Here is a 13277-nt window from a genome sequence, read left to right as displayed (position 1 = left end):
ATCCCAATTGGAATCACAGTGGATAAAGAGCTATTGTAGAAATGCCACTGCTAAATCCTATTAATTAATTAATTATTTATCTATTTTATTTTATATGTCCAGTTCAGATTACAAGGTGTCGAACGCGAAGTCGTCTTGTCGTATGTTACTTTATCGATTTGCTACTGAATATTAAGTACTGTTACTGCGACACCACAGGTAGCCAGATTTCTTTTAAAACATTTTCTCGAGTCAGTTCGAACAGTACTGGAAAAAGAAAGAATTCCATTGTCAGTTTAATCCATGTCCTTTTATTAATTTATTTGGCCGTCGCAAAAGTTTCAAAAGATGTCTTAAATGTGTTCCTAGTCGTTGGGTTTCCTGTGGTTTGACCTTTTTGCGGCAAGAAACGGAGTGCTCACGCTGCGAATGAGTCGTTCTGTAAAAACTTGTTCCAAGGAAACTTGTTAAGAATTTCAGGCCTCGGGGAAAACTCTCAAAGAATAGAAGGGAATGTAAAGATGGGGAACTAGACTAAACTTAATTGAAGAAAAAATACGCTTCAAAGTTGAGGTGAAGGAGCGGATTGATGCTAAGGCAGAAGGAGCGGAAGAGACCGCTGCTGGAAATAAAATAAAAAAAGATGGAAGAACAATGTAGAAGTAAGAAGGAGAGGGAGATCTATAGGGATAAGGGGTCGATAAGGGGAAAGACTGAGGAGGAAGCAGAGGCGGATTTAGGGGTGACTAAAAGTGGTTGTCTCCCTCCCCTCCCCTCCCCTCCCCTCCCCTCTTTTATTTTGGTTGAGTCCTTAGCTTGTTCCTCAATTTCTGGCCCCATTAATTTCTACGATTTGTAGAAGTTTCTCTTTTAGTCAAAGTTTTTTGGGTCCCTACTCTCTCCGATTCCTAAATCCACCCCTCCTAATGGGATAGATTATATGAGAGAAGGATAAGGAGGACTAGAGGCGGCGAGAGTGGAGAGAGTAGCGATAAAGAGGGGCCCCGGATTTTTATGGGTCCACGCGACAACGATTCGTACCGTTTTACGCAACAGCCGTTTCTATACCACGCTGCGCAGTGACAAATTATAAATGAGCTAGTCGTAATATAGTTATTGGGCCATGAAATAAAACTCGGTGAGATATAGCCTTAAATGGTATGTAAAACAGATTTATCCGCATGAGCAAACCAAGAGAGAACAACTGTCACGACCCCGCAGAACATTAAAATAAGTCGACTATTTTATAAGTTGGAAGTTGAATTTCATATTTTGACACTTTTCAGAAGTATTTTTTTGACAAAAATGTTGGATTGATAAGTGAACATTTAAAAAAAAGTCCGAAAAGGGCGGTTTCTGTCCCCTGAAGAAACAGTTTAGAACTGAGAATGCTGGCTAGAATTTAGAATGGGTGAAAGAAACTGATAAAAAATAGGAACATATGGGACAAAAATTAAAATAGAAGTGAAGGTTGTCTTTTAATTCGCAGACATTTTGACTCCCTTGACACATTGACATCGTTACTACTGTTACTACGCCAACGAACAATGACCAAGTGAATCAAATTATCACAAAACTTTTGAAACATCTTTTTTTACGTCAGAATTCTCAAATCTTTTATCGTATTGTCTTACATTAATTATTAAGGCCAAGTATATGTCAAGTAGGTATGAATATCGACGTCTAAGAAATAAATAAAAAATATAGTATAGTATTCCTGTCAAAATGTTGAAAATCCTATTAGGATTAGGGTGGGAAGACGTCAACGCTCCTTGGCGCGTAACCTAATTGTCCAATCAAAATGTGTGTTATATTGAGAATTCAGGTGAATAGACCAATAAGGAAGCGTGTAAGAAAGGGCGGATTTGTGTGACGGATGCCTTCGACGTCACGCAAAAGTATTTTTGATTTAGTACTGTGGTATGTAGACTTTATCATTCTCTCTACGATCTTAGGCCATTCACGGATGCTAACCCTGGCATAAAAGACTTTCTGCTATCCTTTCTTCGGCCCTGGAACCTTAAATTGTAGCTAGAAGACGCAAGATTACCCAAAGGACATCTTAATTTGGGGAAGCAATGGCTTTGCGGCAGTCATTTCGCACTAAACACGTCTCCAAATTCAAGCATGTATTTGGTAAACCAAATAAAAAAGAGTTCTGTTACGAAGGAATAAGAATCTCCAAGAACGCGTGGGAAAGTAATTTCTGTGCTGTAAATCCAAAATTTCTGGCTGTAGTACTAGAAGCTCAAGGTGGAGGTCCTTTTATCGTTTTGCCTTTAGAAAGGGTGAGTAATTTGCAGCGTTTGCCTCGCTCCTACCGTTCGCTCAACTAAGCTTATATATACTTCTTCATTAGCAGCATAAAAATTTGTTCCCAAGAGAGAAAGAAATATTACTCTTAATTAAACTTAAAGAACTCTACAACACTTAGCTATTCCATGTCTTTAGAACCCAAGTGTTTTTGTAGATTTTCAAGGCCTGGTTTGGATTATTTCTCCAACAGAAATTTTGTTTATATTTTTGAATTTTTTTTTTTGTGTAGACCTCGAATTGTCGGCCAGCTTTGACTTTAAATAACTTCGATTCGTAGTAAAAGCAATCTGGGTCGTTCTTATTTGGTGATATTTCGATGGAAGATCTGTTTTTTAGATGTCTAAATAGCGTGGAAAATAATATCAAGTTCTTAGTGTACTATGATATTTATTTAAGGCTCGAATCGAGCGATCGTTCTTTCTGGATTCCAATCTAGATTTCTCTTCTGTTTCAAAACCATTCGAGTGTAAAACAGACGCGTTTTTTTTGTTGATTTATTTGACGCTAAATTCCAAAGAATCAAAAAAACCCAAGCCACTTTGGGCTCTAGTGCCGAGGTGTCGTTACTGTATTTGTCAATAATTGCAAAGCGCTCGCATTTTGAACAGCTTTAAACTGTTGTTCTTGTGACAGAAAATAACTTTCTAAAAATTATTATAGCTTTGATATGCAAATATATATTACTATAAGCAATAATCTTTTGGAAATTTTGTATAAAGCTTGTTAATCCTCGAATATTTTTAATAGTTTTAACTCGAAAATAACTCAAATAAAAACACGAAGTTTGTAATATTTTTTAGGCTCGTAAATTAATTGTCAAAATTCATAAATAAATCTTGATTATTTTCGCGATTCGAATTGAAATACTCTTTACAAACATTCACGTACAGAGTTTGTTAAATAATCAAAGCTGTTCCTTACTTCCAAGGTAAAATTATCTTTTGTTTTGCTATCAATAAATTATGAATACTAAGTGTTAGAAGCTTTGTTAAGTTTTGCCAAGTCTTTTTTCAACCACAATTTTGACCATCCTGTCATTTCTCTAGAATACTATAATCACATTTGACCAAAACAAGCGTACACTTTAGCAATTTTTTTCAAACAATCCTCCAAGTAAGATCCTAGATTGAAGGAATATATTTCTTAATTATGCATTTTTGGAAATCAAACTATTGTTATGATCCATATGTGGTAATACATTCCTTTTAAGGCAGTAATTCTTAATTATAGTTCTTAGACAAGGGTAACGCAAAGATGCATAATGTCCTGAATTATATTAAAGAAGGTTATAAACTTCCCATCATTCCATAATTTTCTTATAGTTTTTATTACAAGGGTACAGCTATAAGATGCATGATGCCCTGAATCGTCTTGATGGCTGCATTGCAAGCATTCCCAAGAGAGTCAAAAGACAAAAACATGGTGGCTATTGTAGTTATTGTGGTGCCCTTAACGATAAAGCTAATGACAGATATTTTGTTAAATGGCACTGCAACATGGCTGTGATGACGTAAAAAAGAGGTTATAAACTTAAACTTCAAAAGGATTCTTATCCTTTCATTGTTCAATATTTACTATATTTTTTCCCTTTTTTCCCCTCTAGAATACTCCATTGATAAAGCTGAGAGAGTTCAAGAAGTCCTTCAATTTTTTATCCAGGCTTTTTACTTATGTAAAAACCAAATACACAATTAGTTTTCATTTCAGAGGTCATTCCCTTATGTCAAGCCATCATAGACACTAAATCACAACTTCTGCTTGCTTCAAACTGGAAATATAAGTTTTCAAATTGAAAATGAAATCCATTTTTCAAGAAATATTTCTGCAATGCTTAGAGATGTGGTGCTGTTGTATTTAGATGGCATCTGCAGTACATCAGATCTTAAACAGTTTTCAATTAGCCTGTTGTACTATTCTGTCTTTATTGGATATCTTTCAAGGGTCACTTGTGTTTGATAAACATTTTTTATTGTTTTTGCTTGAATGTTATGGTAGAATAACTTCATATCCAGATTATTGTGGACATATTGAACTTAAATTCGGCATAAAAAATGTGCTACACAGTTCTTATTACTCCATAATAAAAGTAATTTATTAGCTTGGAAAGTTAAGTATAAAAATAATGTGTTTGCCACTAGCTGAAAGGAACTTGGAAAATATCAAAATTACTGATAGGAATTAGGTAGTCATGACCTTACTTCCCGATACCAGATACTATAGTCAGATGCTTATCATAACCACTTCACTGTAGGGAAAAGAAAGTCTCATATTGCATTGTGCCAGTTATTTAATAGTTGGGTCCAACATGACATGCGGCCTGTATACTGCAAGGCTCAATACGTACGTCCAGATTGATCAGTTCAGAATCCTTTTGGCCGTGCAGTATCAAGTTCTTTCCATAGCTAGCCCTTAATAGTCCATTGTCTCATCATTCAGTAAATACTGCTGTTATATTAATGATTAAAGACTAATCTGCACAGGCTTAGCCTTGCTTAAGGTCAAATCATTTGCAAAAGTCAGCTGTGTAATGTAAAGAATGTGCAGCTTGAACAATACCAATGTTTTGAATTGAAATCCCACAGACTTTTACAGTTGGTTTCACAAAACTTCGGCCGCTTTAATTCCAAAGTTAGTTCCCAAGTTGGTCCCGAACTTGCGAACTTTTTGTGAAATTGGTTCAATCAACAGTGACTTGTTGATGTCTAGAATTCAAACATTTACTGGAATTATTGCTTCTTTAAACCATATACTCTTCGAAAATTGTAATCCAGACAATGTACAGAGTCAAATTCCTTTTGTCGCAATGAAATTTCACTTTGAAAATTGAATTTAAACGGTAGATTTGAGAAGTTTTAGAAAGCTACTGTATTATCAGTTTGAAAGATCGCTGACAACCGTCGGAACTTCGGAGTGAAATGGATTACAAAGTAGTGAACTTGCGAATGAACTTCAGACATGGAGTGGCCTGAAGTTTTATGAAATCAACTGTAATGGTGTCTGTGAATAGCTGACTTTTAAACAAGGCTAAGCCTGTGCAAATGAGTCTGGTCTTCTAAAATAGCAGTATGCATTGAATACAAAACTGTTGTAGTATAAAACCTTGTCAAAATTTTTAAAATTTTCACTCTGATCTACAGTATGGTCGTATTCCTCTAACCTACCCAAAAGTCTGTGGCCACAAGGGACCAGTGTTGGACATTCAATGGAATCCTTTTGATGACAACACATTAGCATCAGCATCAGAGGACTGCACTATCAAAATTTGGTATATTCCCGATGGAGGTTTAAATGAAGATTTGAAGGATTATGTTGGTCAACTATGTGGGCATGAAAGAAAAGTCGGCATTGTTCGATGGCATCCATGTGCAAGTAATATCATCGCGAGTGCTGGCTTTGATAATGTGGTGATTATTTGGGATGTCGAGCGTGAAGCCGCAGTTCTGATACTCAAAGGACACCCGGACACTATATTTTCATTGTCTTTTAATTGGAATGGAAGTTTGATTGCAACGACGTGCAAGGATAAAAAGATCCGGGTGATAGATCCAAGAGAAGGCAAGCTTATAGCTAGTGATTTTGGACACAGAGGTCCTAAAGGATCCCAAATAACATTTGTTGGAAATTCAAATTATTTGTTTACTTCTGGTTTTTCGAAAATGAATCAACGAGAGGTTGCACTGTGGGACTTGGTAAGTTTATAGTCTCTTTCACAGATCTCTGCACCATCTCGAAAGGTGCTTTTGCATCGAAGAGAGTAAAGTCCTTTTTTTAACACTTATTGGACAATTATTCATAAGTTTCTATTATTGCAAGCTCACCATTCATCCTGCTTCGATACAAAGGCATGGCTACCTTTCGACAGGGTAAAGGGAACTGTGAAAGGGACTACTATTATGAGAGATGATATCTACTGCTCAAGCAGTGAATAGGTTTACCAATGTTTGCCAAAGCGAAACTTAGTAATACAAAAAAAGTTTATTTAATTCCTGAATCAATCTTCTCTCTGATATTCAAGTCTAAAATTATACCAAAACAATATTATTCCCCTCAGGCTCAGTACGGTTATCAGTGGGATATTAACCTCGCCCCTCAAAGACTGGTGTCTTTGGGTAAATAATCCCCCATTTTACTTTGCCTTTAGCAAATAATTGTTAAACATTAGATAGTGCTAAAAAGATATTTTCCAGGCTACCTGCGTATTTTATGTATTCTTACCATTGTTTTCATTGCTATGCTCTGATTGAGAAGAGCCACAGATTGAAATATATTGCCATCAATTAAAAAAAATTGTAGAGTATATAAATGTACATGGGCTCTGTCAGAAGGTACATGTGAGCAATTCATTTGTTTGGTGATTATCTATTGCCAATTTTAGCGACTTGTTTTGGTCGATCAATGCACATGCATAAGTGCTCAATGAAAATAGTGTTTAAGGTACTGCTATTTCCATAAACATGAGAACTCTGTGTCTGTGAGCTGAATGCTGAAATTTGTTTTTTCACTGCAGTCAATCAAACCTAATCAGTTGGTACTTTTCATATTTTTGACTGGCGGCAGTGAAAAACCAAATTCAGCGTACAACTCACAGCTACAGAGTTCACATGGTATGTAAACAGCAGTAATCCGATGTTGAGTTTCTCATCATATTTCACTCTCATTTACTTTTTTTTAGGCCAATGGATTACATAAACCACTTACAATTGAGCCAGTTGACGAGTCCTCAGGATTACTAATGGTGTACTACGACCCAGATACAAGAATGGTCTATCTAGCGGGCAAGGTAATAAAACTTTGGATTCAATTAAATAGGTCTTGGAAGCATGGGTGACATAGTAGTAAGAGTGCTCGCTTCTCAACAATGCTACCCAGGTTTGAGTGCCTCTGTGGGTTCATTGTCATATGTGAGTATAGTTGTTTGTTGGTTCTCTCCTGTACTTCAAGGGTTTTCTCTCCAGGTTCTCCAATTTTCCTCCCTCTTTAAAAATTAATTTCTAGTTTTCTATCAAAAAACTCATTAATAATTCATGAAGGAAACACAATAAAAATCATGACCATGAAGGAGGTTTTATACCAGACAAAGATGTAATCAGGCTGACACTGTTAGATCTTATCTCCATGTTACTATGCAACAGCATGTTTATATTCGACAACAGAGGTGCCGGCAGTCTTCTCAGCCATGTAAACCCATGGATATTAATTGTCCGATTTGTAGCAATTCTATTGGTCAAATTCCTATTTTTGATTGGCTAATTTGTAGAAAATTTGTCGAGGTGGCTTTGGTTGGAGTAGTCACACTGTAATATAAATAATCTCGCAAACTATTAATTAATTATTAATTAAACTATTAATGTCATTAATACTTAATCCACAGGGCGATGGTAACATTCGCTATTATGAAATTCTTGAAGAGGAGCCTTACCTTGTGTTACTAAATGAATACAGAAGCTCATCGCCGCAGCGTGGCTTCGGTGTCATGCCAAAACGTGCCCTTGATGTAGCCCACTGTGAGGTGGCCCGGTTTTTTAAGCTCCACAATAATGGGTTTATTGAACCTATACCAATGATTGTTCCTCGTAGGGTAAGCATTTACTTTTATTAATTAATTATTATATTAATGATCAATAATAATCACTAATAAAACCCATTCCAATGATTGTTCCCCTAGGTAAGCATTAATTTTCATTAATTCATTATTTTATTAATACCAAATCCTGCAATTGGTTCAAAGGAGTGCGATTAATTTCAAAATTGCATCCTTAGGAGCTCTTAATCACATTCTTAATCGCATCTTTGAAAGAACCAATCTCAGAACAGAATTCTTATATTCAGCCAATCAGAGAAGAGAATGAAACAAGCCTTTTCAATGCGTTTCAAAGTGTTTTTCTCTGTGAACTGGGACATTTTCACACTTTTTGATAGATTTTGTGATGAAGGAACAAAAAAAATTGTATTTTTCATATAGTCATGTAGTCATGTGTATGATTACAAAAAGGATATGATTAAGTGGTAATTGAACTTCGTGTCGTGCAATTTTGGACCAAAATCATTAACTTGTGATTAACAAATTGCACTCCCGCTACTCGGTCATTTAATTTTGTAATCAATTGTATGATTTTGGTCCAAATTGCACTCCACTCAGTTCAATTACATGCCATCATTAATTCATTATCTTATTAATTCATCAAAGATAATTACTTATAGAATCGGAAAATAATAAATCTATTTAGATAAATTAATATGTCTATTTATCGGTGATAATATTTACTATTTCAAACACAGGATTCAGGGACCATCCATTTTGATCTCTTTCCGCCAACACTGTCAAACAGACCAGCAATGTCTGGAGATGAATGGTTGAGAGGGATGAATAAGGGTCCACTCCTTGACGATCTGTTAGCTGGAATAACAGGAGACAATGGGATGAGCCGAGAATCTTATGAAGCAGTGACACCTATCAAAGCAAGAACTGAAAAAAGGTAACTTTCAGTCAGTCAGCCAATCAATTGTTCGTTTTGTTCCTTCCTTCCTTCCTTCCTTCCTTCCTTCCTTCCTTCGATTCCTTCCTTCCTTCCTTCGATTCCTTCCTTCCTTCCTTCGATTCCTTCCTTCCTTCCTTCCTTCCTTCCTTCCTTCGATTCCTTCCTTCGATTTCTTCCTTTCTTCCTTCCTTCGATTCCTTCCTTCGATTCTTTTCCTTCCTTCAATACCTTCCTTCGATTCCTTCCTTCCTTCCTTCCTTCCTTCCTTCCTTCCTTCCTACCTCCATTTCTTTTCTCAATAACTTTTTGATTCCTTCTTCTTAGGAAGAGAATCCGATCATGCAAATGCAAAATGATGTAGCCTATAGTGAACCACATCTTGTCAATGGCAACAAAGGAGAAACAACGAGCAGGAAGGGTGACTACATGTCATGGGATCTTGATACTGTAAGTTATATCTAGCGTTTTCACTCGTGTGACAAGTTAGCCATATTGATGTACCAAACAATAGGCAACTGCACATTTTTTGAATAAATATAGAGTTCAATTCCCTTTGTACACCCATATAATGCCGCTGTGACGTCACGTAAAAATGCTCTATAACTTACATCTGTTACATAGCAGGTTATATACTCTTTTTTAAATATAAGCATCTATTTTATTTTATCACTTTACCAACCAAGGCCACCCTGGACAAATTTTCATGCAAATTAGCCAATCATGATTGAGTATTTCAAAGAATTATAGAATCTGCACAAATTTTCACATTTTTCTCTTTAGAGAGATATTTTACTTCATGCATATGTGAGTATGATCAGGAGTGAGCAAGAAACAGTTTAAACTCCAGAATTCAAAGTCTCCGTACTGTTATACACCGAATCAAGATATGCAGGCGACCAATTTGAATAACTAACTGTTCTTGACTGACTTGTGTTTAGTATCAAAAAGGAGATTAATTCTTTTATGAATTTGATTTCAAATTTGTTTAGGGTGGCCTTATACATGTCGCACTGCACATTTAACATGCATTAATAATATATTTTTCAATTTCAGTTGCGTGTGGCGTATGCTGATTTATTCGAAGAAGTTCATTCACTCAAGATGCAGCTCAAAGTCCGAGATGCAAAAATTGACAAACTTGAGAGAGACCACAAATACTATAGCGACAAATTTGGGTTCTAAGGTAATTGAAGTTGATGTTACTTCGGTTTTCCATATTCTGCGAACTCAGACATTCAAACTGGCTTGTTGTGAAATTGGTTTTTCATTTCCGCCAGCCAATAGCTGCATGCAGCTTGTATAACTACTGAGTTCACAGAACATCAAAGACCACAGTAAAAATCTAGGGTTTAAGAATCAAGTGTGATAGAGCAATAACTATATATTGCTTTTGTCTCACACCTCTAGGATAGGTCGACCCCAACACATAAAATTCTAATTTAATCTGTATGTTAGCAATGCTCTGACATTAACTCGGCTCTGAGATTGTTTAGGGTTGGATCTGCCATGACTTAGATTAGCCCAGAGGTTGTTTCAGGGTTTGATCTGTGAGTTAGTAATACCCTGACTTAGATAAGCATAGAGGTTGTTTCAGGGTTCAATCTGTGAGTTAGCCGTGCCCTGCTGACTGAGATCAGCCCAGAGGTTGTGTCAGGGTTCAATCTAATAGACATACTCTGACATTAATTGACCAGCCAAGAGGTTGTTTCCAAGTTAGATGTGCTCTGAAAGGAGTTTGGTTTAGGGTTTAATCTACAATACAATGCTATATCATTTAATTCTCCCCTGTGGGTCAACTGTGAGTTACATGTGTCCTGATTTAGATAAACTGAGAATTTTTTTCAAACTTAATCCTTTAAACAATTTTTCTCCTCTTTTTCAGGACCTCACAAGAACCTGTTTTTCAAGTAAAACCATTTTGTAATGAAAAAAACAAATTCAACGAAAAGAATAAGAGTGCAATGCTCTGCACTTAAATCCCTAAAAAGACAGATTCTTCGAATTTTTCTAGGTAGTCTTTACAATGTATTTTAATATTTCCTTTGGCATAGCTTTATAGTAGCTATGAAGAGAACTAAAAAACTTCTCTCAAATGATGGTAGTATAGATTTGAACATATTTTAGGTATTATATATCAATCATTTTGCACAATATTTTTTCAAGTTGAAAAAAAGATAATAATAATAATAATGTATACGAATTTGTTGATTTTTAAAAATTTGTTTGTACATTCAATCAATCAATTAAGTAGTGCTCATTTAGGATAAATATGATAATTGTTACCTGGCATTTGCATTGCTAAGCGGCCACCCCAGACAAAAATTGTGACCTGCACTTTGCAATAGACTGCCGTCAATCAAACACGTTGACTCCATTTACACGCGTGTGTGATTCAAAGGGCACCAAAACTTCAATCGATTGTTTACAAGTATTATGAGCCACACTCACTGGGCCTACTAGTATCCGAGCCGATCCAAACGCGTGTAAATGACGTCGACTTGTTTGATTGATGGCAGTCTATTGCAAGGTGCATGTCGTGATTTTTGTCTGGCGTGGCCGTGTAGCAATGCAAATGGCGGTAATAGCACATCATAAGGAGGCCGCATACAGGGTCAAAATTGGGCACTGAGATGCAGTCCAAAATAGAATGCAGTTAATAGCTCTCAATCACATAAATACTGTTGGTTGTATAGTATATACTTAGACTGTGAGCACATACTTCCACATATACACCTATTTCAAAAAAATTTGTCGGTTATTGGATATCTGAAATCAGAAATTTTGGACTGATTGGAATTGTGGGGGAGGGAGTGTTTTCTCATTAAAAATTCAACATACACTTACCCAGATAGTTTGCAAGCGCAGGTCATTGCTCAAAGTTAGTATATCAAGTTATTAACAGCTTACAACCCACAATTCCTTTCGGTCTCAGATTTCAGATCTCCGACTGACAACGTTTTTTGAAATAGGTGTATATCCCTGGAGACTCAGTAAAGATGAGTTTTTAGAATAGAGGTTTTGCACTATTACAAGATGGCATGCAGCCATGTTAGAATTGGCAGGATTAATGCAATTGTAATTGCAATTGTCTAACCCGGCAAGAACCTAGACTGCGAGCTAAGTCCCTCTATTTCCCTTGTTCGCTGTCTGTCTGTCTGTCTGTGTCGATTGGTCGAGGAAGGTTGGTTACGAGTCAAAAGTCCTTTCTTTCGTCTCTCCCTCCCCATCCCCCTCCCCCAGGGACTTTTGACTCGTAAACAATATTCCTCAACCAATCGACACGGAACGTTCAGATGGATAGTGACCAAAGGAAATAGAGGGACTTAGCTCTTAGTCTAGCAAGAACCATGTATCAATGTGTGTGCATATGCATGATTACATCAGATAACTGCTGATAGATTACACAGGAAGTCAGGTTATCGCTGGTGTAATATGATTTATGCTGCTCTTTTGTTAGTTATATCTATTACGACTCATTCTATTCTCTACTTTCACATCCCCATAATGCCTTGCGTCTTTGTGGATAACCTATCAAAAAACTGTCCCAAATTGAAAGGTTTCTTAATTGAATTTATACTATACCTGCTTTTATCTGTACAATACTGATTATCAGTTTATTCCAAGTTATTTTTGCATGTACAGATCATCAAGAGTTTTGGTCTTACAGAAAATGGTATTGACTTACCAAAAAATGTTTAAAATTTACCAATACTAAGCTTCTATCTTTTTCTGTTTTTTACTTCATTTTATCTTTGGATACCAAACAAGGTATTGTCAACATTGTCTGATCAGCCTTCAGTAAAAAAAGTAGGTTTTTACCCTCTGGTTACCCCCCAAAGACGCAAAGTATTATGGGGATGTGAAAGTAGAGAATAGATCTTACAGCTGGTATTGTTTTTTGGTATAGTACATTAATTTGCATGATGGTGTCATTTTACTACCACTACCAAAATGGTTCATAAATTTGTATTTCCTCATAAGAATAGTAAGAAAATTGGTGCTAATTAACTGAACAAAAGGAAGTGTGCAAAGGATTCCCTATAGACACCTTTCTTGCAGGGGGACAAAACAATAGGTTTCAATTCTCAGGAGATTGAAATTCTTTTGTTTTGTCCCCCAGATTGAGCTGCTTTGATGTCACATGCAAGGGGTCTTTGCATGTGATGTCAGCAGCTGTCACTATGCTGTATTAAGTATATTTACACTGAAGGCCAGCAAGTCCATATCACTTCCAAACAGTGTTTATATGTTTATGAATGTGTTTAACAAGCACTTGTAACAACATCTAGTACATACACAAATATTCCTAAACATAAATTTAAGGTTACTTTGTATGAAGTTATCATTAAATATTCAGTTGTTGTTTCATCTACATGTACAGTTATTTCAAAAAAGGTTGAATACTGAATACTGAATAAAGCATTCCAAAGACTGAAGTGCATTGCGGGTCGTAGTGACATTGTCTAAAGTAGGATTAATAATAATTATTTATTCTATTTTTTG

At 36.1% G+C, this 13277-nt stretch overlaps 1 protein-coding gene across 1 annotated transcript; it reads left to right on the top strand.

Annotated features, from left to right (window-relative positions):
- The first annotated feature begins 1887 nt into the window (after window positions 1-1887).
- LOC116288168 (coronin-2B) lies at window positions 1888-13142 on the top strand. Its single transcript, XM_089027222.1, has 8 exons — window positions 1888-2267; window positions 5433-5984; window positions 6968-7075; window positions 7667-7873; window positions 8575-8769; window positions 9099-9221; window positions 9828-9957; window positions 10657-13142. The coding sequence occupies exons 1-7, from the start codon at window positions 2058-2060 to the stop codon at window positions 9954-9956; spliced, it is 1524 nt and encodes a 507-aa protein (XP_088883348.1). The 5' UTR covers window positions 1888-2057; the 3' UTR covers window position 9957; window positions 10657-13142.
- Window positions 13143-13277: the final 135 nt, after the last annotated feature.

Source organism: Actinia tenebrosa, unplaced genomic scaffold (assembly GCF_029948245.1).
Source record: "Actinia tenebrosa isolate PJP-AT-01 unplaced genomic scaffold, QUT_ActTen_1.0 PGA_scaffold11__36_contigs__length_13525064, whole genome shotgun sequence".
Taxonomy (NCBI): Eukaryota; Metazoa; Cnidaria; class Anthozoa; order Actiniaria; family Actiniidae; genus Actinia; species Actinia tenebrosa.
Note: the sequence above shows the minus strand (reverse complement) of the source record. Positions and strands in the feature narration are given on the sequence as shown.